The sequence below is a fragment of the Brienomyrus brachyistius genome, chromosome 9 (assembly GCF_023856365.1).
Source record: "Brienomyrus brachyistius isolate T26 chromosome 9, BBRACH_0.4, whole genome shotgun sequence".
In the NCBI taxonomy this organism is placed as follows: Eukaryota; Metazoa; Chordata; class Actinopteri; order Osteoglossiformes; family Mormyridae; genus Brienomyrus; species Brienomyrus brachyistius.
The window spans coordinates 14,724,427-14,747,988 of NC_064541.1; the positions used below are offsets into that span (position 1 = coordinate 14,724,427).

At 49.5% G+C, this 23,562-nt stretch overlaps 1 protein-coding gene across 8 annotated transcripts; it reads left to right on the forward strand.

Annotated features, from left to right (window-relative positions):
• Positions 1-237: 237 nt before the first annotated feature.
• On the forward strand, positions 238-20,988 carry LOC125749344 (protein SOGA3-like). Of its 8 annotated transcripts, none has more exons than XM_049026509.1 (9): positions 238-353; positions 1,532-2,294; positions 2,533-2,757; positions 3,477-3,635; positions 4,434-4,505; positions 4,870-6,051; positions 7,277-7,609; positions 8,900-8,950; positions 11,148-11,286. In XM_049026509.1, exons 2-7 carry the CDS (start codon positions 1,599-1,601, stop codon positions 7,385-7,387), a joined length of 2,445 nt encoding a protein of 814 aa, XP_048882466.1. In that variant the 5' UTR covers positions 238-353; positions 1,532-1,598; the 3' UTR covers positions 7,388-7,609; positions 8,900-8,950; positions 11,148-11,286. The 8 variants fall into 8 exon arrangements, with proteins under 8 accessions (XP_048882466.1, XP_048882469.1, XP_048882468.1 ...); XM_049026512.1 differs by having other exon boundaries at positions 4,870-6,042; XM_049026511.1 differs by having other exon boundaries at positions 4,870-6,042; positions 7,493-7,609.
• Positions 20,989-23,562: the final 2,574 nt, after the last annotated feature.

Sequence of the window (23,562 nt, forward strand, 5' to 3'; positions counted from 1 at the left end):
GGCTACAGCACTGCCATCTACCGCAGATCCATGCACAGCTAAAACTGTTCCTCTTGACAAAGAGACACGCTCTGTCGTGAGTCCCGAGCCAAGCAACACTTAAATATAACACAGGACACGTAGTGGGATGAACTGATTTCGCGAACAAAGGCACATTGTCCCCGGTCTTACTATTCGCTTCCGCCCGGCGGACCGTCGGCTTCACATCCCCGCTACCGCCCCTCCTTATGCTGACGTCACATCATGAATATTGAAGCTAGTATTTCGCTGGTGGTCTTGCAGTGCCTGGTACATTAGTGTCAGCATCTTTCAAGCTCCCTCCTCCGCTGAAATCAAACTGCCGTTTCCTTTCAGTAAGTAATGTTTTAAACCTAAATACTCAGTTATTTTAACTTCATCCATGCGGCTGTTTTTACCGATACTTTCGATGCTTGAACTGGTTCAAAGGGGGATTGTTACTAGCATTGTGCGCTGCTACTCATTTAAGGTTTAATAAGTTTTAGTGCAAAAATGCAACAAAAGTAATAAAGGTTCGTTAAATCCCGCTGGGTCGGTTTTCTTCCCGAGTGGAGTCTGCTAACAAGGGGTTGACTGGAGTCACATGACCATAAGGAACCTTGGGGGGGGGGGGACGCCATTCACAGGTCCCGCCATTGGGGTTGCACTTTAGGTTTTAATTGGACTTTCTTAACCAGCATGCAGAGCCGGTACAGCCTCCGTCCCCTTAAAGGAGCGCCTGACTGGACTCGGCCGCCTCCTTGGATTTGCTGTGTAGCGGGTACAGCGAGCGGGGCGCCCGATGCTCGCCTCGCCCATTTCGGGCACAGGGTCACTGCACGGTCACTTTTGGCCGAATGATTTTTGACTTTCGACAAAGTCACTGAGCTGTCCGGGTGCCTGTCGTGAGACATCCGGCTTCCTGTTCTTTCACTACACAATAAAGGACACACTTCAAGTACCCCAGTGTCCCGAAATGCCCCCGGATAATGGTGTGAGCTTTGGGAGCGGCGGGGGCATTATTTTAGAGTTTAAGAACAATGATTACTTACGTCGAAATTTGTTTTGGTACTTTGGGAATGACCCCTTAGTACAAATGCGGTCAATTTAGGTAACATGCATTTCAGGGTAAATGTGTTAGTGAAGACGAGACTATATGCATGAATCATATTCCCACAACTCATAAATGAGTGTAATGGCCGATAGAAATGTGCCTTTGAAGCGAACAGTGAAGGTCTTCGGTATAGCGGCTTTGTGCGCCGTTAACCACGAAATCGGTGCCAAATCCTTACACTACGGATAATATTGAGTCAATCTAAATGCAGTCGTGTTATTTTGAAATAAATCAAAATGGAAATTTAAAAACAAAGGGTGAATCACCAAAATGTGGTATTGGTCAGAAAAAAAGGTTTTGTCAGTGAGAAATAAAATTGCTTTTCTGATAATTGCCTGGTCTTTATGGAAAAGACGGACGCATGGTTTTCAGCACAGCGGTCCCTGAAATCGCCGCTGTCGGAAATGATTTAATCGGCAGGATTTCTCCGGCCCCAGGGATGCGGGGATGGACGGCTGGCGCGTACTGAGCGCTCGCAGATGACAGAATGAACCCCGCCGCCGGCGGCGCTGCGGACCCCCGACAGGCGGACCACAGCGACAGGAAGCAGCACCGGGCGTCTTCCCCGGCTAGATTCAAAGACGGAGCGAACAGGACGGCCCCCAAAGCCTCCACTGCCGCCAAATCCGTCGCATCGAAGCAAGGATCGAAGAGTACCCGTGGCAACCCGCCCCCGTTTACAGCTGTGAGCAGGGACAGACACCCCGGCAAAGGCGCGGCTGCTGTCCCTCCCGGTGGTGCTGAAACGCTCCCTGCCAGCAGGGCGGAGGCGAGCGGAGACGCATCGGTCGACGGCGTGTGCACCGACGTATCTTCCCCGAAAGGGGACGATCACCGCGTCGTGTCGGACCAGCCGGGAAGCTCACTGAAGACATTTAAGGGGAAGGTGAAAGGCACGAAAGGAGGCGAGGCGGCGGCCAACTGCGGCAAGCAGGGCGGCAGGAATTCAGTGGGCTGCGGGCCTGGTTTCTGGAAGGAAGGATGCTTGCAATCTGAATTGATCCAGTTTCACATCAACAAGAGCTTGAAAAAGGAAGGAAAGATGCAAACGAAAACACAGAGCGCTCCGACTACGGAGCCCGAGCAGTCTCTCGAAGCCATCGACACGGAGACTGGGGTGCAGCAAGTCCAGGGTCTGCAGGACGAGATCGAGCGGCTGGCGGAAGAAAATGAGGACCTCCGGGTAGGTTTTCATCTTCTTTGCGCTTATATAATACGCAAAAATTGCAGATTTATAGACTAAAGCTGTACTTTATTGTTTGATGGCGACTGGCCTGGGCTGAGAAGATGACGGTGCAAAATGTGTTTTATTGTTTGCATGTCCGTTGTATTTAGCTGTCGTACCGTGCGCAACAGTCCGCTTTTATAACGGGAATAGTCGCCCTCCCTGAACGGTGTGTCTCTTTAATGGTGCGAATTAGAATGAAATCGAGGAGATGCGCACGGAGATGGACGAGATGCGCGACACCTTCTACGAGGAGGACGCCTGCCAGCTGCTGGACATGCGGCGCGAACTGGAGCGGGCGAACAAGAACTGCCGGATCCTCCAGTACCGCCTGCGCAAGGCGGAGAGGAAGCGGCTGCGGTACGCTCAGACCGGGGAAATAGACGGAGAGCTTCTCCGGAGTCTGGAGCAGGACCTAAAGGTAGTTAAAATGGAAGGGATGAGGGAAGGGCGTGGTGGAGAGGGGCAGGGGGTGGGGTAAGCACATTGGCTGAACGTGAGCATCCATCTGTGTGTCTAACAACGATCTTCAGGATTGCTGGGAAGTGCATAGGCCCGACATGCATGCAAAATAAAGATGTCTGCGGTTATTTAATTGATATCAATGTGGTTATGCTATAGGAAATGTGTGTCTGGTTTAAGGAAAAGTTGTGGAAGAATCCTGTTTGCGAGGTCTAGGATATGTTTTCGTGTATATTGTCCTACTGATGTGACTTGCCTTAAGATGATATGAACCCAGACTTCCTACTAGTGACTGCAATCCACCACGCTACCATTGTGAACCTCTGTGTCCCTCTTAACATCTGCTGTAGTCACGATGCGAGGTCTGTTATCACGAACATGTCTGGCACCACTGCCGCTGGGCACCCCAGAGGATTCTGGGATAGATCTGATTGTCCTGCTCAAGCTAGCAGGCTGAGCTTGAATTAATCAGGTCTCATTGTATATGAGGGAGATGAAGGAATCTGTGCAGTTCAAGGCCTCATCCGTAAAAGCAGAGTTCCATGCAGACACAATATCAAGTGAGGAAGAAGATTCAGTACCAGTAATTCTCTTGTCTCTTCTGTATATCATCACAGTCTCCTCATCAAAATATGGATGCTTTTTCGCCCATTTGTTGCCACGTCTTGGTGTTTCCAGGTGGCGAAGGACGTATCTGTGAGGCTGCATCATGAGCTGGAGAACGTGGAGGAGAAGCGAACCAAGACTGAGGAAGAGAACGAGAAGCTGAGGCAGCAGCTGATCGAGGTGGAGGTGACCAAGCAAGCCCTGCAGAACGAGCTGGACAGAGCCAAGGAGGTGAGCTGGACCGGACTGACATCCGCGGGAGGGAAGTCACAGGTGTCCATGAAGCGTCGTGGTGCTTTATGCGACCCAGCTGGAGCGGGTAGCGGGTATTAGGGCTTCGTAACGGTGATGCCGTGTTGCCCTGCAGACAGCAATGCGGTAGGGGGGGTAGTCACACAGAGTCTCGTACCTCCCAGGTGGGATTGGGTTCTGAGTCCTTTCTGTTCTCCCCTGCTGATATGTGTCAGACCCCATTTTTCACAAATCACCTGTGACAATTGTCTACAGTGTATGCGAACCTGCATCATCTTCCCTTCAGTGGTCCTGTTCTGATGGCAGGAAAAATCCCACTGAGCTTATACATTGGTCCAGTCTACTGTACTCCTAAAATGATGCAGTACAGATCGGCCTCCCCCCATGGAATAGTGAGGGTTTGATTTTGTGCCAAAATATTTAAAATTTTAATTTCTACAAAAGAAAATAAAGAGGGAGCCGGGTGGAGGTGTTACTGCAAAGGCTGGTGTGACATTAGGCCAGATTTGATGTAATTTCATATTAAAGTTAGTATTATATGAAATGTAAACAAAGTTAGTCCTGGCAGCTTTTCATGTGCACAGTGAGGTCGGGTGGCTTTCAGTCATGCGATCTGAAAGTGAAGCGTCACTGTTTTTCGGACCGACACAATACACCTGTGGATCAATGTATTGTAAAGGAAGTAATCTATCAGCAGTAAGGACCGAGTGATTTTGATATTTCGAATGCTAAATAAGACATTATTTCAATATAATTTTTTGAAATGTTCTGTTTCAGCTTTCACTAAAACGGAGGGGAAGTAAAGATGTTCAGAAGGGTGAGAAAAGAATTCCACAGACTCCGACTGAGGTGAGCCTGCCGCACACACACACACACACACACACACACACACACACACACACAGAGGTTTGTAATTATATCTTTGTGGGGACTCTCCATTAATTTCTGTCGGGAAAACTCTTATCCCAACATGACGACCTTCACCCCTACCCAGCCCTTTACCCCCTGAAAAATGGTCCCCACAATGTCAAAATATATTTTTATCACATTGCAGGGGACATTTGGTCCCCACAATGCAAAATAAACATAATTCACACACACAAACACAGTCGACCGATTGTGGTATTTGGTCTAGTGCTGTCTGGTGTTTTCATTTCCGGTTCTAAATGTGGCATCGACGGGTTCTGTTTTGCTTCTGGGTGTTTGCGTTCAGGAGGATAACGAGGACCTGAAGTGCCAATTGGCCTTCATCAAGGAAGAGGCTACCCTGATGAGGAAGAAGATGGCCAAGATCGACAAGGAGAAGGACCGGCTGGAGCATGAGCTGCAGAAGTACCGCTCCTTCTACGGGGACCTGGACAGCCCCCTGCCAAAGGGAGAGGCTGGAGGCCCCCCCAGCACGCGTGAGGCGGAGCTTAAGTTGAGGTTGCGACTGGTGGAGGAGGAGGCCAACATCCTGGGTCGCAAAATTGTGGAGCTGGAGGTGGAGAACCGCGGGTTGAAGGCGGAGCTGGACGACCTGCGTGGCGAGGACGCCGACGGCGCCAGCGGGCTGGCGGGCCGCCAGTCGGGGGAGTGCGTGTCCGAGCTGCGGCAGCAGCTGCAGCTGGTGGAGGATGAGGCGGAACTGCTGCGCCGCAGTCTGGCCGACCTGGAGGAGCAGAACAAGAGGGTCACCAGTGAGCTGAACAAGCTCAAGTTCAAGGCGGGTTCCCATGAGGGATCGCGGCACGGCAGCGGCAGTGATGCCAAGGCGGAGGCGCTGCAGGAGGAGCTGAAGGCGGCGCGGCTGCATGTCAACGAGCTGAGCGGCCGAGTCATGCAGCTGCAGTACGAGAACCGCGTGCTGATGTCCAACATGCAGCGCTACGACCTGGCATCCCACCTGGGCCTGCGCGCCAGTCCCCGGGACAGCGACGCCGAGAGCGATGGCGGCAGGCGCGAGAGCGACGACGACTCCCGCCCGCCGCATCGCAAGCGCGAGGGCCCCGTCGGCGGCGAGAGCGACTCCGAGGAGGTGCGCAGTGTGCGCTGCCTGACACCCACTCGCTCCCTCTACCCCCCCGAGGGCCGGTTCCTGCCCCGTGGCTTCAAGGACCGGCAGCAGATGATCGACATCCGCATGGAAGCCGAGCGGCTGGGCCGCACCATCGACCGACTCATCGCCGACACCAGCACCATCATCACTGAGACGCGCGTCTACGTGGCCAACAGCGACCTCTTCGGCCGCATGGACGACGAAGACGATGGCAACCGCATCCGAGAGCACGAGCTGCTGTACCGCATCAACGCGCAGATGAAGGCTTTCCGGAAGGAGCTGCAGACCTTTATCGACCGCCTGGAGGTGCCCAAGTCCGAGGACAGCGACACCGAGGAGCCTTTGTCTGTAAGTCAGGTGTGTCAGAGCATGTGTGTGTGTGTGTGTGTGTGTGTGTGTGTGTGTGTGTTCCTGTCACAGTCAATTGCGCGGTTTATGTGTGTGTTTCTTTGTCAGGGTCAGTATCTGTAATGCACATGTGTGTGTGGCTGTGTGTCATACTGAACGTGTGCTTGACTACGTTTTTGTGGTGTCTGTGTGTTTCTGTACGGACTATTTTATCTGATCCTTCAGAGTGTGATCAGTGATGGAGAGGGTTTGATATTGAGGAACACACAATTTAATAATTTTTCGGGGGAGGAATGAATCTAAGTTAATGAAGAGCACACTTGCCAACCCCCCCCCCCCCACCTCCAACTCTGGTATCTATCTATCTATCTATCTATCTATCTATCTATCTATCTGCACTCACAAACACTTGCACATGTGTATTCATACACACAAAGGCCTACATTTATACACAAATGCAAAGACCTATATTTTCATCCATGCACATTCCTGCATTTAGTCTGTGAAAAAGACCTACATTTACAGACGCAACTATAAAGACCCGTATTTACAAACACAGACACAAAACCTACATTCTGCAAACACACGGACGAAGACACATGTCACAGATCATACTTGTACACACAAATACAGAGGTCTATGTCTGTGCTCCCGCACAAAGAGCTACGCACACACACACACACAACCACACAGGTTTGTAAGTATATCTTTCTGGGGACTCTCCATTCATTTATATGGGGAAAACTCCAATCCCAAAATGATGACCTTCACCCCTACCCAGCCCTAACCTTAACCATAAATAATCAAACAGAATATGAAACATTTGGCATTTTTAGTTTTTTCTTGCATTCACAGATCTTTGTGGGGACCTGAAAAATGGTCTGGACATCCGTAGTCCAGCATTTACACAGAGCTCCTTCAGAAAACACACAAAAACAGACGTTCATACATGGGCCCACACACAAAAAGCGAGGCACACGGACGTATTTACACATTTACGGTGAGACTAGTACACACGGTGTTTTCTGGTAAGACACACGTGTGAGTTCAGCTGCGCAGGCGATGATGGGAATTCGGTCTGACTTACTGGTAAATGGACTCCATGTTGTTAAGTGCCCACAGGACTGGGACTGTGTGAGATGGAGGATTTGTAATTAAATAGCTCCTTTTCCTCTTTCCCACCCCCCCCCCCCCGTCTCCCGCCACACCATACTGCCCCCCCCCACCTCCCCAGATGTTCCAGCCTATTATTTTACTCATTCTCATCCTTGTGTTGTTCTCCTCTCTGTCCTACGCCACCATCTTTAAGCTCGTCTTTCTTTTCACCCTTTTCTTCGTCTTGTAAGCATCGCCACCCCCCCCCCACCACCACACCCCCCACCCTCGTCACCATTATCCCATCTTTAGTTTTGTTTCTTTTGCGTTTGGTTTTTGTCATCATGTCCTCAAGGTTACACGAAGTACAGGAAAACTCCTATTTCATGCATGGACGACTGGCAACCCCACAGTTACACACTTGCACCAATTTCTGAAGACCATGCAGCTCTGGTACACTGCGTATTAAAAGGTAAGCACGCCTTAGCCCTTAGCTGCTCCTCTGTACAGCTGTCGAGTCTCAGATGCCTTCCACTCGGTTGGCTCCTCCATGGACCTTCAAAATAAAAGTCCCTTTTCTTAAACGCACCCCTGCCTTCTGCTTTAGCGCTTCACTGTGTGAGAAACTTAGCAATTCAGTGTGAAAACAGAGAGTTAACCCCTGTGCGCGCATATAAATAGTGCTTTAAGATGTTTAGCCACATCTGATGTAGCTCCAGTTGGGACATGACTATACATGTAGCAGGTGTAGCTGGTATTCGGGGTTGCGGAATTTGGTCAGCTGGCTGGCGCGAGATTTTTAATTTGAGACACGTTTTACATGTATGTAAAAGTTTTATTACATTGTAAATAGTTTGTAGGGTTTGCAAACTTTTCTCCCAACGCTTTTGATGTTGCTAATTCTAGGTTTACGGTGAAATGATATACATTTGCTGTAAGACTTCTTGCGTGATAGTCTGAAAGCGTGAGTTTCACGCCAGATGCGTGAGAGTTGGCAGTATCTATGTGCGGCCCTGTGCTGCGAGTCAGTAATGGGCGCTGATCTCGAGTTACGGACGGGATAATCGCTGGGAGATTTTCCAGACGCAGACCCAGGAATGCAGGCTGTCCTTCAGCTATTCGCTGGGGAGGGATCCCAAATCGGGCACCTCCGCATGCTGTGTTTCAAAAGCTCGCTGTCTGCGTTGTCCTGCGTTAGTGCCCTGCCGTCTCCTTTTTTAGACGCGCACCGTTCCTACTTAGGAAAGAGTTTGGAAGGTGCTCAAGATGTGATCTGGCCAGCGATGAGGTAGTGCCTGCCGTACGCGGTGCGGTTTGACCTCTGTAATTCTCGTTATGAATTACCTTCATATCTATCCGCTGACATGATGTTCAGGGTACAACCGAAGCTACTTTTAAAACCAGAGACGATCTTCTGCCATAAATTAAAATTTTATGAACTGCGTTTTTATTCTGTTGTCGCTTGTAAAGTGAATAACAAACGAAGACACCGGTGTCACAAATCGGCGCAGGCTATGCAATTTAAGTACTTACTTAAACATTGGCCTATGTCATGAAATGTGTTTGAAACGCATCACCACTGTTAAGCGGTCGTTTTAATATGGGTATTTCAGTACCCGACAAGAATGAACGAAATGTCCAACGCTTTCACACATTCGGTGCCTGGATGTGATAATGCCGGTGACTGTGAGTGGCATAGCGCTATAATTTAACCATATAACCGCTAATTCTGCTCTTTCTCATTTTCTTCCTCTCTAAACAGTTTTTTAAAGCTTGCTATTCTGCTAAACTGCGGAGGGTATCGTGCTTAAAGGTAAGAGCAAATTCTAGATAATATTATATTGTTAAATATATAAGATACAAAATATATGATAGTTTATTTGTGCTATAGCGATGACCGTACTGTCCTGGTTCATATGGAAGCCCAGCCTGTCCGAGAAATATCTCCACACTGCTATTAGATTGTATTGACTGGCTTTTCCTGCTGCAGAAGCAATGCTAGGAGGATTTCAAATTTGTGTTTCCAATTTCAATTGAAACACAAAATGCTAGAATGAACGGGGATAAAATAATGTTTTTATGTAGAGCATGTGGGGAAAATACAGTCGCGCTCAATATACACCTGTTGCCAAAATATCCACATAAACAGTCTATCCGCGTAAATTTGACGGCTGCTCGGTGACGACAGCTCCCATAGCATCCCCATGAGGTATACAGGAGTATATACTCGGCAAGGTGACGGGAGAGTCCCTGGACTGGAGGTGTTTACGTCTCGATCGGGGGCGGGCCGACTGCGCCGCTTCGGAGCGTCGCTCCAGTAACACTAGTATGTAGGGGGATGCTGCAGGGCAGGAGCGGGGGCAGTAAAACACCTTCCAGCCTATTTATGCTCTCTAGACGTACTGCTTTTGTTTCGTTTTTTTGGCATCATCAGACCAAGAAGCTGTTGCACACATTTCCTTTATGTAAGCATTTTCGATAACGTGAAGACTGAAGACTCAACTCCACTGTCTACAGGTAAGGGAGCGGGCGTCCGATGATCGCTCGCAGGTTTCACAGCGCGATGTGGCGCAGTAAGCCGGAGTTAATGCCGTTTGATCGGGACGTGTTTATCGGATGGCAGCTGCTATAGAAATTAGCACATGCGCTTAATTAAATACCGACGTGATCTGGGGCGAGTCATGCGAGTAGCAGGCGCCCGGCGCCTCCTATGCAACGCGAAGACGCGATGATTTGGCAGCGGCGCAGGATAAAAGTGCTTATTTCAGCCGACTTGGTGCGTTAGCGTGTCGGAGCTGTAAGGTGGTGCGGGGGGCATGCGAGGCATAGTTACAGGGGTAAAAATACCCCTGTCTGTTACATCACTGCTTATATTTTTGGACCCGAGTGTCCTCGAAGGGGGCTAGTTACTGGGTGTCGTCTTCGGTCCAGGCAGAATGAAGTCCAGGGGGGTTGTGTTTACCGGGAATATGGTGTTTTGGTCGCTAAAATAGCAGTAATTTGAAATGTTTTTGACTTAAGCGTAACTATGTATTGGGCGGCGGTGTGATGGAGTTAGATGTGGAAGGTGCACCGGACTGGGAAGGACATTTCTGACAGCTCTGGCAGTTGTAGTTTGACTTGGTCCTGTCGTGGTGGCATGGAAGGAGCAGGCGCCTCTGGGACGAGCAGCGGAGCGGGGGTGGCAGCGAGAGGCAGACAGGCCAGGGAAATGACCGGCTTCGGGTAAATGTGGCGTGTCCCGTGCAGACCACAAGCCGTATTTTATCGAGTGGAGAAATGTTGAATGTTTTTGGGAATGGGTCTGGGTTGCACAAGGGCGGGGGAGGGTATGTGGGCAAAGCGCAGGGCTGGGAGTTTGTGCCGCACTCCCAGCTGGGGGGTGAAAAGTGCAGGGACGGCAGCTGCGGCCCGCCTAAGGCGCTGTCGGATTCCTTGGTCGGGGGAGACCAGGGGGAGCGTTTAGACCGACTGGGGGCAGCAGCCAAGGCTGAGAGAGACCCGGTGTCTTGGCCGGAGCTCCAGAGGCAGCACTCCATGCTCAAAAAGAAAGTGGACGACCTAAAGAAGCAGCACGAACAGGACAAGGAGGAGTGGATGAGGGAGAAGGAGCTGCTTTTGAGACAAGTTGCCGAAATACAAGTAAACTGCACTATAGCACTAAGAATGATTAACGGGCCGGATGCAATGTTGTTAGTATGAGCCGAGCTGGTAAACCAGGCTGGCAGAAGTGCTCCATACATGCAGGAGATGCATAGAAGATTCATTTGAGGGCAGTTCTGGTTTCATGGATGTGATATTTAAAGTCATATTGACAAGCACAATGCTTGGACAGTCTAAGTATCGTTGAGTCACCTTGCATATCTGTTGATATAACATCTTGGGTTGAAAAGAGGCAAATCTTAAAAATGCATGAATTTATTGTTGGAAATGCAAAGTATTTTATCTGTATTGTATATTTAGAGACGTTTTATCCCGAGTAAACGGTTTGGGACGCTCTCTGTTATCAGGGAGGGGAGAACAAACGGATTCTGCTGGATCTGAAGTCGGTCCTGGAGAACGTTCGGCAGGAGGTGAAGCAGGAGGAGGCGCGAAGGAGGGAGCTACAGGTGCTGTACGCCAAGGACCGGTGCGCCTGGGAGGCGGAGAGAGCCGACCTGCACAGCCGCATCGCACAGGTACCACTGGGTGGCACCACTTGCATGTTTGGCTGCTTTTAGCGCTGGGGTGCGGGTGACAAACGAGAGTGACAGTCCCACTTGTTGGGGGAAAGAGGCACGCTGAGGTTTCCATTCATTGTGCAGACCCTTGTCCTATGCAGGGTCACAGCGCCTATCCCAGTAGCTGCAGGCACAAGATATCCCAGGACTGGGCACCAACCCACACATTAACAGGCATTTTGGTAACTCCAGTTAACCTCAGCATGTTTTTGTACTGTGGGGGGGGTAACCAGAGAACTTAGAGGAAATCCCATGACGACACGGAGAGAGCATGCAAACTCCACACCCAGGGAGCCATGGCGGAGACTCAATCCCTGGTCCCAGAGGTGTGAGGCAACTGTGCTAACCACTGCACCACCGTGCCACCCCGCAGTGCTAACCACTGCACCACCGTGACACCCCGCAGTGCTAACCACTGCACCACCGTGCCACCCCGCAGTGCTAACCACTGCACCACCATGGCACCCCGCAGAGCTAACCACTGCATCACCGTGCCACCCCGCAGTGCTAACCACTGCAGACATCAGAGGTTCGCAGTTTAAAAGTGTCAGAACCCCCTATAGTCTGCTGTAGGCCAGTAATTGTGTTGAGCTCGTCTGACTGCCTGATAGGAGGTTCCTGTCCTGCCTACAGCCTTAAATTAATTTTCCTTCTGATAAAGTCACTGGCTCTCCTGTGTGTCTGTCCTAAGATAGCATGTTGCTTCAGAGCAGTGACTCATGTGGATGTTGTGTGGCTCAGCTGGTTAGGATGTTGTGCTTGCGATCGGGAGGTTGTCAGTGCAAATTCCCGGCTCAGCAGGGTGATTTACCGGCAGGCTCACTAAATTTGTAAATGTAACAGTAGCTGATTTTGTGCTCCTGATGGTCACGTGGTCCCCCCCCCCCCCCAATTGGACGTCCACACTCACATGGCGAAGCCCCTCCATGCTCAAGCGTCCCGAGTGAAACGCTGTCGCTGGTGCCGCTCTCCATCTCTACCCTCCTTTGTCTCAGTCTGGCAAACCGTGCATGCTGCCTAGCAACAAGCGAGCAGAGCCCGCTCTCAGTGTCAGGGGGGTGTTCGCGTTTATTTAGCTCATCCTCGGAACCCCCCCCCCCCCCCCCCCTTCAGGATTATCGCTCTGCACTCTCGTGGTTACCTTTGTCCAAATGCTGAGGGGCAAGCCTCTTGTAGCCGGCGTGAGAAGCTGTGTCCCGAACAGCAGTGTGGGGAGGCAGCTGTGATTTAGCGTACAGCAGCTGTGGACCTTTAGTACGCAAATAAGTCGCCTGAAAGTGAGCAGAAGACATGCACTGGCTTAGGGTGAGCTGGCTTCATGACCGACACAGGTCAACACAGGCAAAGCAGTTAGGCGAAGGCGGTGGTGCACGACTCTGTGGGTTAGGGTTGTCGCCTGTGGTCGGAAGGTCATTGGCTCAAATCCCAGGGTCAGTAAAGCAAGCTAGGTCCCGAACCCCCTATTCTGGAACCGGCGGACCCTGCGTTCTCAAAAATGTGTTGGTTTGGATAAAAGCATCTGCAGTAACTGTAATGAAAGGCCGTGTGCCTCTTCGGATAGGAAACGCCTTTGAGTAATTAGATGGTAAATGATGGTTTCTGTTTTGCCGCACGGATGTTGACCGGGAGAGAGGCTGATGATTTGGCTGTGGCTGGGACAGGCGGACGGGCACAAAGAAGCCGGCCTTTGGCCAGCATCCATGCTAGAGGAGGCGCCAACAGGCCGGTGCCACCGAGTGTTCCTGACGGGATGCTGGCAGTAGGATCTTTCTGCATTTCTTGCGTTTTAAGAGCAGGCATTGCGTTGCATCTTTTCCTGACATCCTGGCTTCTCACTCAGGAATGTATGTGCGTGTGTGTGTGTGTGTGTGTGTGTGTGTGCGTGTGTGTGGTGGGGGGGGGGGGGTAGAAAATAGCTGGGGTCTATTTATAATGGGAGGGGGTGCTAAGAAGTCAAAACAGAACAGAACAGATGAAAGGCCATCATAGGGCCTGCACCGCACTGGCCTGCACTGCACTGGCCTGCATCGCACTGGCCTGCACCACACAGGCCTGGACCGCACAGCTCTGCACCAGTTTGCAACACCCTACACTACACTCCCCACATTAGCTCTGGCAGATCTTATGATGTTCTTGTACTTGACTACGATTCTTCTAAACAGAGGTGGAAAGTTCAGATCCTGCAAATATAAATCCAGACCAAGGTTTTGTTTCAACCAGTCAGTGGAGAATAAAGAGTCACAGTCACAGTGTACTCAGCTGCTTGGTTGAAACAAAACCTTGTTCTGGATTTATATTTGCTGAATGTAAACGTTCCAGCCCTGCTTCTAAAGTAATGGATATTGGTAGCAGATTTGGGCTCCTTAGGAACTTCACTGTGCAGTGTGACTTGCTTAGAAAGGCGAGTTCAAGAGCCGTAGTCTGCTTTGGGGTTTGTGTGACCCATTGTCCTGCATGACAGGATGGAGCGGAATACTGCCCTGGGCCTGCGCCCGTGCGAGGAAGGCGGAGGGCCGAACCACACATACCATAGCGTGGCCAAAAATACCCTATCCTCAAATATTTTCACTGCTGCAGTGTCCAAGAATCTACATGATGATTTTTTTTTCCAGAAATCATAAAATGCAGGGGACAGAGAGCCCCAGCTAAAAACAGCCAGTAAACTGGTCCCAGTTCAAAGCGCTGGTCCAGCAGCTCCACCCAAACTCTGTGTGCGCTCCAGTCATGAATGAGTAAGAGTTTTTCTTACACGTTTTATTTATCCAGCAGATGGCTTTGTCCAAAGCAACATACATTTTGAGAAAGCCGGGTCAGCCAGTCCCTGAAGTGATTGGGAGTTAAGAGTCTTGCTCAAGGCATAAAGGACTTTGGGATTCGAACCCACAACCTTCTGATCATAGGCTCAGCGTCCTAACCTACTGAGCCACACAGCTAAAAACCCCCAGTATGCTTAGAAATATCTGAAATAGCCCTCTGAACTCAACAGGTTGAACTTCTCACTATGGATATATGGCAATTGAGCATTTTTGGAGTGAAACTCTCACCAGTACCAGGAGGTGAATCTGGAGTGTATATTGTTGACAGGGTTTACTGGGTTTGGCCCAAATCTACATGCCTACGGAGATCGAGAGCTCAACCCAGGCACACTTTTCATCTCTCCCCAGCTGGAGGCGAGAGGGAGCGGGCCTGGCACTGATCAGGGGGTCCGGGACGGACAACAGAGGCGGGAGCGTGAGGAGCAGCGTCGGCTGCTGTCAGACACGCACTCCGCCGCCATGGCACTGCGGTGCCACCTGGAGTGTAGCGAGCGGGGCTGGGCGCGGCACAGGGCCGAGGTGCTGGAGCGCTTCGACGCCGAGCGGCGTGAGTGGGAGCTGCAACTGAGGGACATGCAGCACAAGGTGGAAGAGGTGAGCAGGATCCACGCAGGTGGGGCAGGCGCGTCACGTACCAGAACGTGCCCTGACTGCACCTCCATGTTCTACTCGCAGCTGTGCAATGAGGTCAAATCCCACCGGGACCGGACCGGGATGCGGAGTAGTCCCCTGAGACTGAGCTTACAGTCTAACACCACTGGGTCCAGCGTCCTCAGCGATCCGGTGTCTCGCAACGGCTCCAGCGACCACCCAGACAGCCGCTGTGATCCCATCACCTGTCACGAGGACGGCTATGTCGCCGCCGCCGATCGGCACAGCAATACTGAATGGGATGCAGAAATCGAGGAGATTTTGCAGGGCTGCCTCCGTCACAAATTTGAGCCCAACTCTCCCAGGCGCCGGGCCGCGAGCAGTCCCACCCCCAGGGCACGCCCTACTTTAAGTAGCCATGCTCCCCTGACCCCCCAGGTCTGCAGTAACCCCTCTCCCAGCACACGCCCACCGCTCAGTACCTTCTCCCCCATTAAGAGTCAACCTATCAGTAGCCCCTCCCCCATTGTGATCCAGCCCATCAGTAACTCCTCCTCTATTGTGCACCAGCCCATCAGTAACTCCTCCTCCTGCCGTCAGGCTTTCAGTAGCTCTTCTTCCTCACATCAGCCCCTCAATAGCCCTTCCTCTAATATACAGCAGAACTTCAAGAGCCTTTCCTCCTCACATCAGACTTCCAGTAGCCCTGCCTCCAGTAAACATCAGGCCTTCAGTCGTCCTTCTCCGTCAAATCAGGCCTACTGTAGTCCCTCCTCCAGTTTTCATCAAGCCTTCAATAGCCCCTCCCCCTCACATCAGGCCTTCAGTAGCCCTTCCTCAAATATACAGCAGGCCTTCACTAGCCCCTCCCCCAGTACACAGCTGGCCAATGGTAGCTCCTCCCATACTACACCCCAGTCCCTTCCCAGATCCGTCTGCAGCAAAAAGGTCTTTGGTCCACCCTGTGAAAATGATAAAACGAAGAACATCACTGCTCTTAATGCTGTAAGTCTTGAGAGAATCCGTAAACACTCCATCCCTCTGCTTTAACTCAATCCCCTTCAAGATTTTCTTCCATGACTTCTCTTTTGTCTTCGTCATCTCCAGGCCCTCAAGGAAATCGCCAAAGTAAGCGAGGAGCTGTGCAGCTACCAGGATGAGATCAAGAAGAAGTCTGAAAGAAGAAGGTATGCATTTAGTCGATTCACAACGCGATGTCAGTTCACAACGATGTGTAAACGTCTGAAGCCTCTGAATTTTTGCATTTGTTCTCTCTGGTTCTTTGTTTTGGAAGTGATATAGAGTCATTTTCCTTCCTGCAAGACTTTGAGAAAGAGGAAGATGTGAAGAACCAGGCAAGGAATGGGGATACCGACTACACCCAGAGTCCCTGGTGTGACTTCCAGCTCCTCGAGGAACAAAACTGGATCAGCTGGGAAGGCACTGCCCGGGATCTGCAATCCAGGCCTCCACAAAAGAAGGTGGAGGCTCCACCCGTCCCTCTTCGCACTTCTTCTTGGTCCTCACAACACTCCACAGCCCCAGAGCGCGACCTTCCTGAATATCACACAGAGTACAAGCAGACCTGTGGCGTCGGCACAGACAAGACGTCCAGCAGCCCTTCTGTGCTCAGAAAGTTTGGAGTGATGTTACAGGAGAACGAGGGAAAGACCCTCACTGACTCTGGCGTGGTTACAAATCTAGTGCCTGCAGACTCCAAGTGCAATATTAGCTGTTGCCATAGTCGGTGGTCATGGGATGGCAGTAGGTTTGGAAGCAGAAAAGCATCGTCATACGCACCCATCATGACGTGCGTTTCAGAGGCTCCCAAAGAGAAAGCCCCAGTTTCAGGACAAAATGGGGGTTTGAGGCCACACTGGGATCGGCTCCAGCCTGTGGCCCAGGACTCGCTCAAGGTCACTCCTGAACCTCCGTCCTACTCTGACCCCCGAATGAGGAATGAGACTCTGGAGCTCAAGGCTGCTGAGTTTAACCGCATTGTGTTCCAGGCAGGGACTGGCCGTGAGTTCATGGAGGGCAGACTACCTCCTGAACATCTGCTGCGGCAGCCTGACAACCAAACTAAGGGCTCTTTCGCCAAGGACCCTTCACAGACCCAGGTTAAACGCAATATTCAAAGCATGGGTGACCAAATGCAGTGCCTCAAGGGCCAGGAGAACCTCTCTGCCTTCAGCCCGTTCATTTCGAATAAGGCGCAGAGGACAAAGCCTGGGGGTTCTACTCAGAAGCCTGGTGAAGCTGGATTAGGGACGACCAGCTGCCTGGCCCGGGACGCTGCCACTCGGGCTCGTTCCCGGGTTCTGAACGAGCAGCCTTGGCAGCCCGGGACTCTTGCGGCTTACCCTCGGCCCGCGGACTCCAGGTCAAACTACAGAGCGATCGAGAAAATTGTAAAAAGCTACCATGGTGATGGTGGATCTGAGAAGTATCAGCCTCGCAGGCCCTGTCCAGGGAAGGAGGAGGACCTAACCGGTCTTCTGGACATGCTGGAGCTCGAGCAGCTATGCGGTCGCAATGGGGGGCTGTCACATATACAGCTTCAACCTACAGCCACCTTCAGAGGCACAACCAGTGCACCATCGGTAGGTAAATGGACACTCACACACAGGCATGCGCCCATGTGCCACTAGCACTGGTCTATCTAGCGTCGCCTCCGAGGACAGACTTGCCTGTGGGTAGAAATACAAGCTAGTGGAAGTTTTACTTACAAAAATATTCTGAGGGCAGAACGAAAAATGGTTCAGAAAGATACCCACTTGCTCAGATGTCAGACTAACTAGTCTTGGCTCCACCTCCCTTACAATCTGATTGGCTATCTCTCTGAACCAATCATTTTTCCTTCTGCCCTAAGAACATTTTTGTGTCAGTAAAACTCCCACAAGCGAAATACAACGTTTCTCTAAGCTCAGTGCTAAACTGTGAGCTACTCTCATTCGTGTTCCTTCAATCAATGAAAATGTAAATCCCATTAAGAGAGGAGACACTGTGTCTGTAAAGCCCCCCCCCCCCCCACTTGCCCTGTCTAAAGCCTAAAAACAAGTAGAATTCCAGAAAACTCCGGAACTCGCCCAACCCCCAGGGTGCTCACGTACGAGGTATTCAGTTATTACATATTTGCTCTAAAGCAACATCCCTCTTTCCAGCTCGAACAAAAACATCACAGTGTTACTTGTTGGTTTTACTATTCAGCAGATGCTCATTGAGATGCCACCTTGCTCCTAGAAGAGGAGCTTCCAACACGTCTTGTTACTCACATTTCAAGTCATTCAATTTTTTTCATGATTAAGTTGGGGGTTATGAAACTGTGGGGGTTAGTAATAATTTCTTCACGAAGTATGGGATTGGAAAAAGGGAGTCTGATCAGGGATTAATTTAAGGGTGTTTTCATATATACCTCTATTTAAACAAACTAATCTCATTCAGTCCTCTTTAAGGGGAGCAGAAAGTGGACCGAGAGAAAGAGAACTCAGTTCTCTTTGGATTCACATTGTCCATCGCCTTCTAAAAGCACTGGGTTCACTTTCTGGCGTACTTTCACGTGGTCTCAGTCCATTTCACAGTCACACGTGGTCTCAGTCCATTTCACATTCACACGTGGTCTCAGTCCTTTTCAGATTCACACGTGGTCTCAGTCCATTTCACAGTCACACGTGGTCTCAGTCCATTTCACATTCACACGTGGTCTCAGTCCATTTCACATTCACACGTGGTCTCAGTCCATTTCACAGTCACACGTGGTCTCAGTCCATTTGACATTCACATGGGAGAATGACCCATATTTTAATATTTGTTTTAATGGTTTAACTTAAATGTGTTATGTACAGATTATTCATTTCCAGCAAAATACTACTTGCACCGAAGTTACAAGTTGAATTTCAGTGCTTTCAAAAAGGGTGGATGAAACGGCAATAAGAAAGCAGAGGGTTTTACAAGCAGGGCTGTTAAGGCATGTTCGTCTTTTTGGGGATTAATGGTATATATCACATGTACATATAATCGCATCTATTCAACAGGTGGATCGACACACTATTTAATCCCAGCCGTGTGATCGATCTACAATCTTAAACCTGTTTGTCAAATGGCTCTAAACACAGAAGCATGACCTCTGAAAGTTCATTTTAAAGATCTTAATATTTTAAATTACAATGGTACCTTGGAACGCAAACTTAATTCGTTTCACAAGGTGATTGGGACGAGGTACAAGTTCAATTTCCCCATAAGAAATAATGTAAATGAATGTAATTTGTTCCAGGCCCACAAATAATTGCTTATTTAAACTTATCTACATACCTAAATAATGATAAAAAACATTAACAATCAGTAAGAAAGTAATTTACACATGAAAAAGCATACATACAAAAGTGATAAACATGAAATACATGACAATCCCACACTCCGAAGAGAGTGGACAGACCTTCAAGCCTCGCTATAATTTCTTTTTTAAGTTCTGCAGTGACTCTCACTACTTTCCTCTTCGGTTTGCTGCTTTCATTGCTCGCTTTCTTAGGGGGCATGATTACTGTATCACTAAATTTACTGTAGGTAAAGCACAAAATTCACACAGAGTGCAGGAACACAGCTTTCACACGCCGAACTTCGCCGAGAAGTGCTGTGAGGCTGACAGTGGTTCATAGGCATCAGCATCCCAGTAGGTCCATTTGGCTTTTTTTCGGCTCGTCAGAGACGCATCGTGTTCCGTAAAAGTTTTAGCAGATCCGTTCTGTTTTGTTGTGTTCCGAGTTTTCGGTCGAGTTGCGGTTAAATTTTTCTCGACCGACCCAGTTGAGGTCCGAATTAATAGAGCTGAACGTGTCTCGACCCACACAAGTTTTAGCAGGAACGATCGAGTTCCAAGATTTCGGTCGAGGCACAAGTCGAAAAGAATTCAACAGAGCCATTCCATGTCCAAATTGGTCGAGTTAAGAGGCGTTCCAGTGCCAAGGTTCTACTGTATAACCCTTCAATAAAACAAAACAAATATTGCAAATGACCATATTTCTATCCAATGCATACCTCCGGCAGGTCTTTTTTTTTAATTTTTGATTTTAAAAACCCGTTTTGATTTTAGCTATGAATTCTGGGATTCTGCACCACCTGTTCCGGCGGTTTGAGTTTATTTCGCTTTTGGGGAGTCTGAGTTATTTTGGAGCAGTCATAAATGGCTCATTTTGTGTGGGAAATGCGCTAAATCCATTTAAATGAGCTGAATTGAACCAAGTGTAAAAACGCCGTTTGTCTGTGGCATTTTTGAATCGTCAGTTTGTGGAACAAATAGCAGTGGTTCAGTTGAGTATAAAGTTTCAATGTTCCGTTCTGTTCTGTTCTATTCTATTCTAGAACCACATTCAGACTAATGATTCATATCGGCGTCTTGTATTCTCAGCTGTGTTGTTCAAACGAAGGTTCTTGTTTACATAATGTGTGTCTTTGAGACCGATTGTCCATTCAAGTTCTCAATTTTTTCCACACTTTTTTTCAGGAGACAAAAAACTCCCCACTGTCCGTTAGGAAGAGCTTCTCTCGGCCAGCCCGTCCCCAGAACCAACGACCGCCATCCCGGTGGGCCAGCCGCTCCCCCTCCGCATCTGCCGACCATCCAACTCCCTCCCCCACCTCCTTCTCTAACAAGCAGGCTCTGTCCCTCTCCTGCCAAACCGAGACGATCATTCTGTGAGTGGACGGGACCGAGTGTTGACCTCGAAACAGATGGAGCCCAGCAGAGCTGTAGTTCCTGTCTGAACCCCCAGGGCTGTAAATATCACGGCTGCTACCAAGTGCTTTAATCGTGTGCGGTGCTTGCACACGAGACCTTCATGACTCTTCACGACGCGTAATGCCAGTCTCCTGGGCTTCCCCTGCCCGCTGTACTTCTGTGCCCAATCCCATTACAACGTTCCTTTTTATTTCTCCCGTCTCCTTTGTTTTCCCGATGCCTCCGTTCGCCGCTACATCGTCCGTCGTGCATGGCTATGTTTGTGGGTGCATGTGTCTCTTTGAGTGAATCAGACATTATCTAGGTTATTCTTATCTAACAGACGGTAGTTGGACTTTTATTAGGAGTTTTAGTCAACATGGTAACTATCCGGTATCCTTAAAGTTCATTATATTGGACTATAAAGATTAAATGTTCCTGTGGTGAAACCCAATATGAATGTGATAACTTTACTGTCGCTTTTCTGATAATAAATGGTACGACACATTTACTCTGCTGTCTCCTCCATGCTAAGTACTTTACTCTATGGACACCATTTGTGTGGAAAATCCATCTTTATCCCAAACAACATGTGACTTAGGCAGTCAAGGACGTTTAAATGATCTTCATGTTGGTGTAAAACTATGATATTTTGCCCGTCAAAGTGTGTCGGCTTAGCCAGTTCAATACCTCTCCTAAGGTCACCTCAGTATTTGCAGCGACCATCTGATACACTAGCATGCAATGTATTTCTAATCGAAACCCCAATGACTTTTAACTAATTAATTAATTATGTGAGCTGGTGGTGAAATCTGACAAATACATGGAATGGCTGGGGTGCCATTCAAAGAGGTTTAACAGCATTTCATTTGTTTATATAGTTTCCGTGTGGTTATGTGTGTGGTAATTATGCGTGTATGCTGGTGAGTATAGGGTAACATTTTAATGGTATGGAGTAAAGGGTTACATGTCTCTGCCTTGTGTTGAGTCCTTCTAGCAGGTCATCCTAGCCAGCATCCACGAGTCCTCTGAGAGATCCTGTTTCCATAGCGACAGCTGGCCGACGCCTTATTTGACAAATCGGCGCACGCGCTGGGGGGGGCCATCAGATGGAGCTGCCACGCGGCGCCCACTCCTTGTAGAGATCCGCTGTCTTAATCGCCGTTGCAGTCAGGACAAATGCGCTGTGGGATATTATCTGAAGGTGAACGGGTTAGGGTCGACTGCCTGCAAGCTGATACTCGGGTCCGGCTGAAACCCTGCACCCTCGACTGGAATAGCCAGTGAGATGCTGTTTTGGTGCCAGAAATCTTACCCTGACGGTAATAAAAATTCCCTTCCTGGTCCAGACACACGTGCGTGCCTCTTCCTGTTCATGTGCAGGCGGGCCGTCTTCTCCCCCCACCGGATACCAAACTTTTAAAAACGCTCCCTGCCTTCAGTCAGAGACAGAAAACTTTCAGGTTACCATTGGACAGTTCGCCCGGCCTTTTCTGACATTTCCTGTTGACTGATCTTCCTTCCCCAATTTCTCTGAGTCCCCTTTTCTTCCGTCTCTTCCTCGGGGCGCCCACCCCCCCCCCCCACCCCCGGCCTGATCGATCGGTAGGCAGCCCATCACTCAGCCACGACACACAGCACCCATCAGTGCGCCCGGGGTATCGAACGGACTCCATTATCCAGCGGAAATCCGGGGGTCAGCCTGCCATTAGTGAGGTGGCCTCCGGATGCGGCGTGCGGCGGTAATACAGCCATCATGTGTCTCCCACAGGGGTGGGCGAACGAGGCTGAGAGCATCCTGCCCCCAAAGCCGTTTAATACGTATATCTTCAAGGTTAATGAGCACTGTGGGAGGGGGAGTCCGTAAGGAGGTGTACTGCAGCCAAGGGTACCGTTACAGATTTTGGGCCTCAAGAAAGCATATCATATTAGGCCCCCAACCCAGGCCAATCCGGTTATGTTCCAAATTTTTTAGGGCCCCTACTTTTTAGGGCCCGTGGAATCATACTAAATTTCACCCCCATTATGGTGTCCCTGGCTGTAACCCTGGGTGTTAGCATTAGCGGAGACCAGGCTTGATCTCAGAGTGAGGGACCATCCATCCATCCATCCATCCATCATATGGACCCAACCCTCACATTTCCTATGAAACATGAATTATGGCTGTCTTTAAAGGTAAGTACCACACTGTGCGTTTGTCATGTTTTACATCACTGATGGACCATGTGCAAACCTTCCATGTGTAACGCGTGCCGATGGAGGCTCATAATTCATCATTAACATCATCATTATTATTATTACTGCATATTATTACGTGTATGATGTTGAATCTTTGCCACCATGTTGGATTCAAAGATTCAAAGTTTTCATTTTCTACAAGTACAAGTAGGACGAAATGCCTGTGTACCTTCCTGCAGACTACAAACAATTTATAACAGTGAAAAATTATAACAGTAATAGAATAGTGAACATTAACAATCAATATATACAATATACATACAATATACACTAATATACAACTGGGGCGGGAAGGTGCTGAGGTTTAAGTAGCATCCAAACATCCATCCATCCATTTTCTGAAACCGTTCTGTTCAGGTTTTCGTGGGACCCGGAACCTGCAATGGGAACAAGGCAGGGAACAACCTAGGACAGGCTGCTGACCCATCATAGGCTTGAAGCAGCAGTGGGTAACAAACAGCAGTAGTGATTGTGATTATTCTGTGAGTAATCAGTGGATATTTAACATTCTTATTACTGTAGGAGAGAATCTGTTCTGAGACCTGAAGTCTGTGTTCTGGGGTGGCTTCTTAGGAAAATTTCCTGAACTGGCAGCAGCTGGTAGCCGGTGATGGTCGGTGCTGCTTTCACACCTTGCGGTCCAGTGCTGTACAGCTGCACTCAGGTCAACAAGTAGCACAGGGTGTTAACAATGCAAAGAGGGTGGGTTCAAATCCCAGAGAGCAGGCATATATTGTGATCTTTCCTTTCGGATGAAAGTGTCAGATAAATGAATAGGATGAAGCTGGCCAGGATGGATTTCATGAGCCTGCAAAAAGTGGTGAGAGTTACAGGTGACATCTGGCCA

Bases quoted from the DNA above. Each gene is read 5' to 3' on its own strand.
- LOC125749344 (XM_049026505.1), top strand. From the start codon at position 10,417: ATGTTGAATGTTTTTGGGAATGGGTCTGGGTTGCACAAGGGCGGGGGA. The intron at 11,316-14,521 runs GTACCACTGGGT...ATCTCTCCCCAG, and splicing joins TGCACAGCCGCATCGCACAG to CTGGAGGCGAGAGGGAGCGG. The intron at 15,952-16,058 runs GTATGCATTTAG...TTGTTTTGGAAG, and splicing joins AAGAAGTCTGAAAGAAGAAG to TGATATAGAGTCATTTTCCT.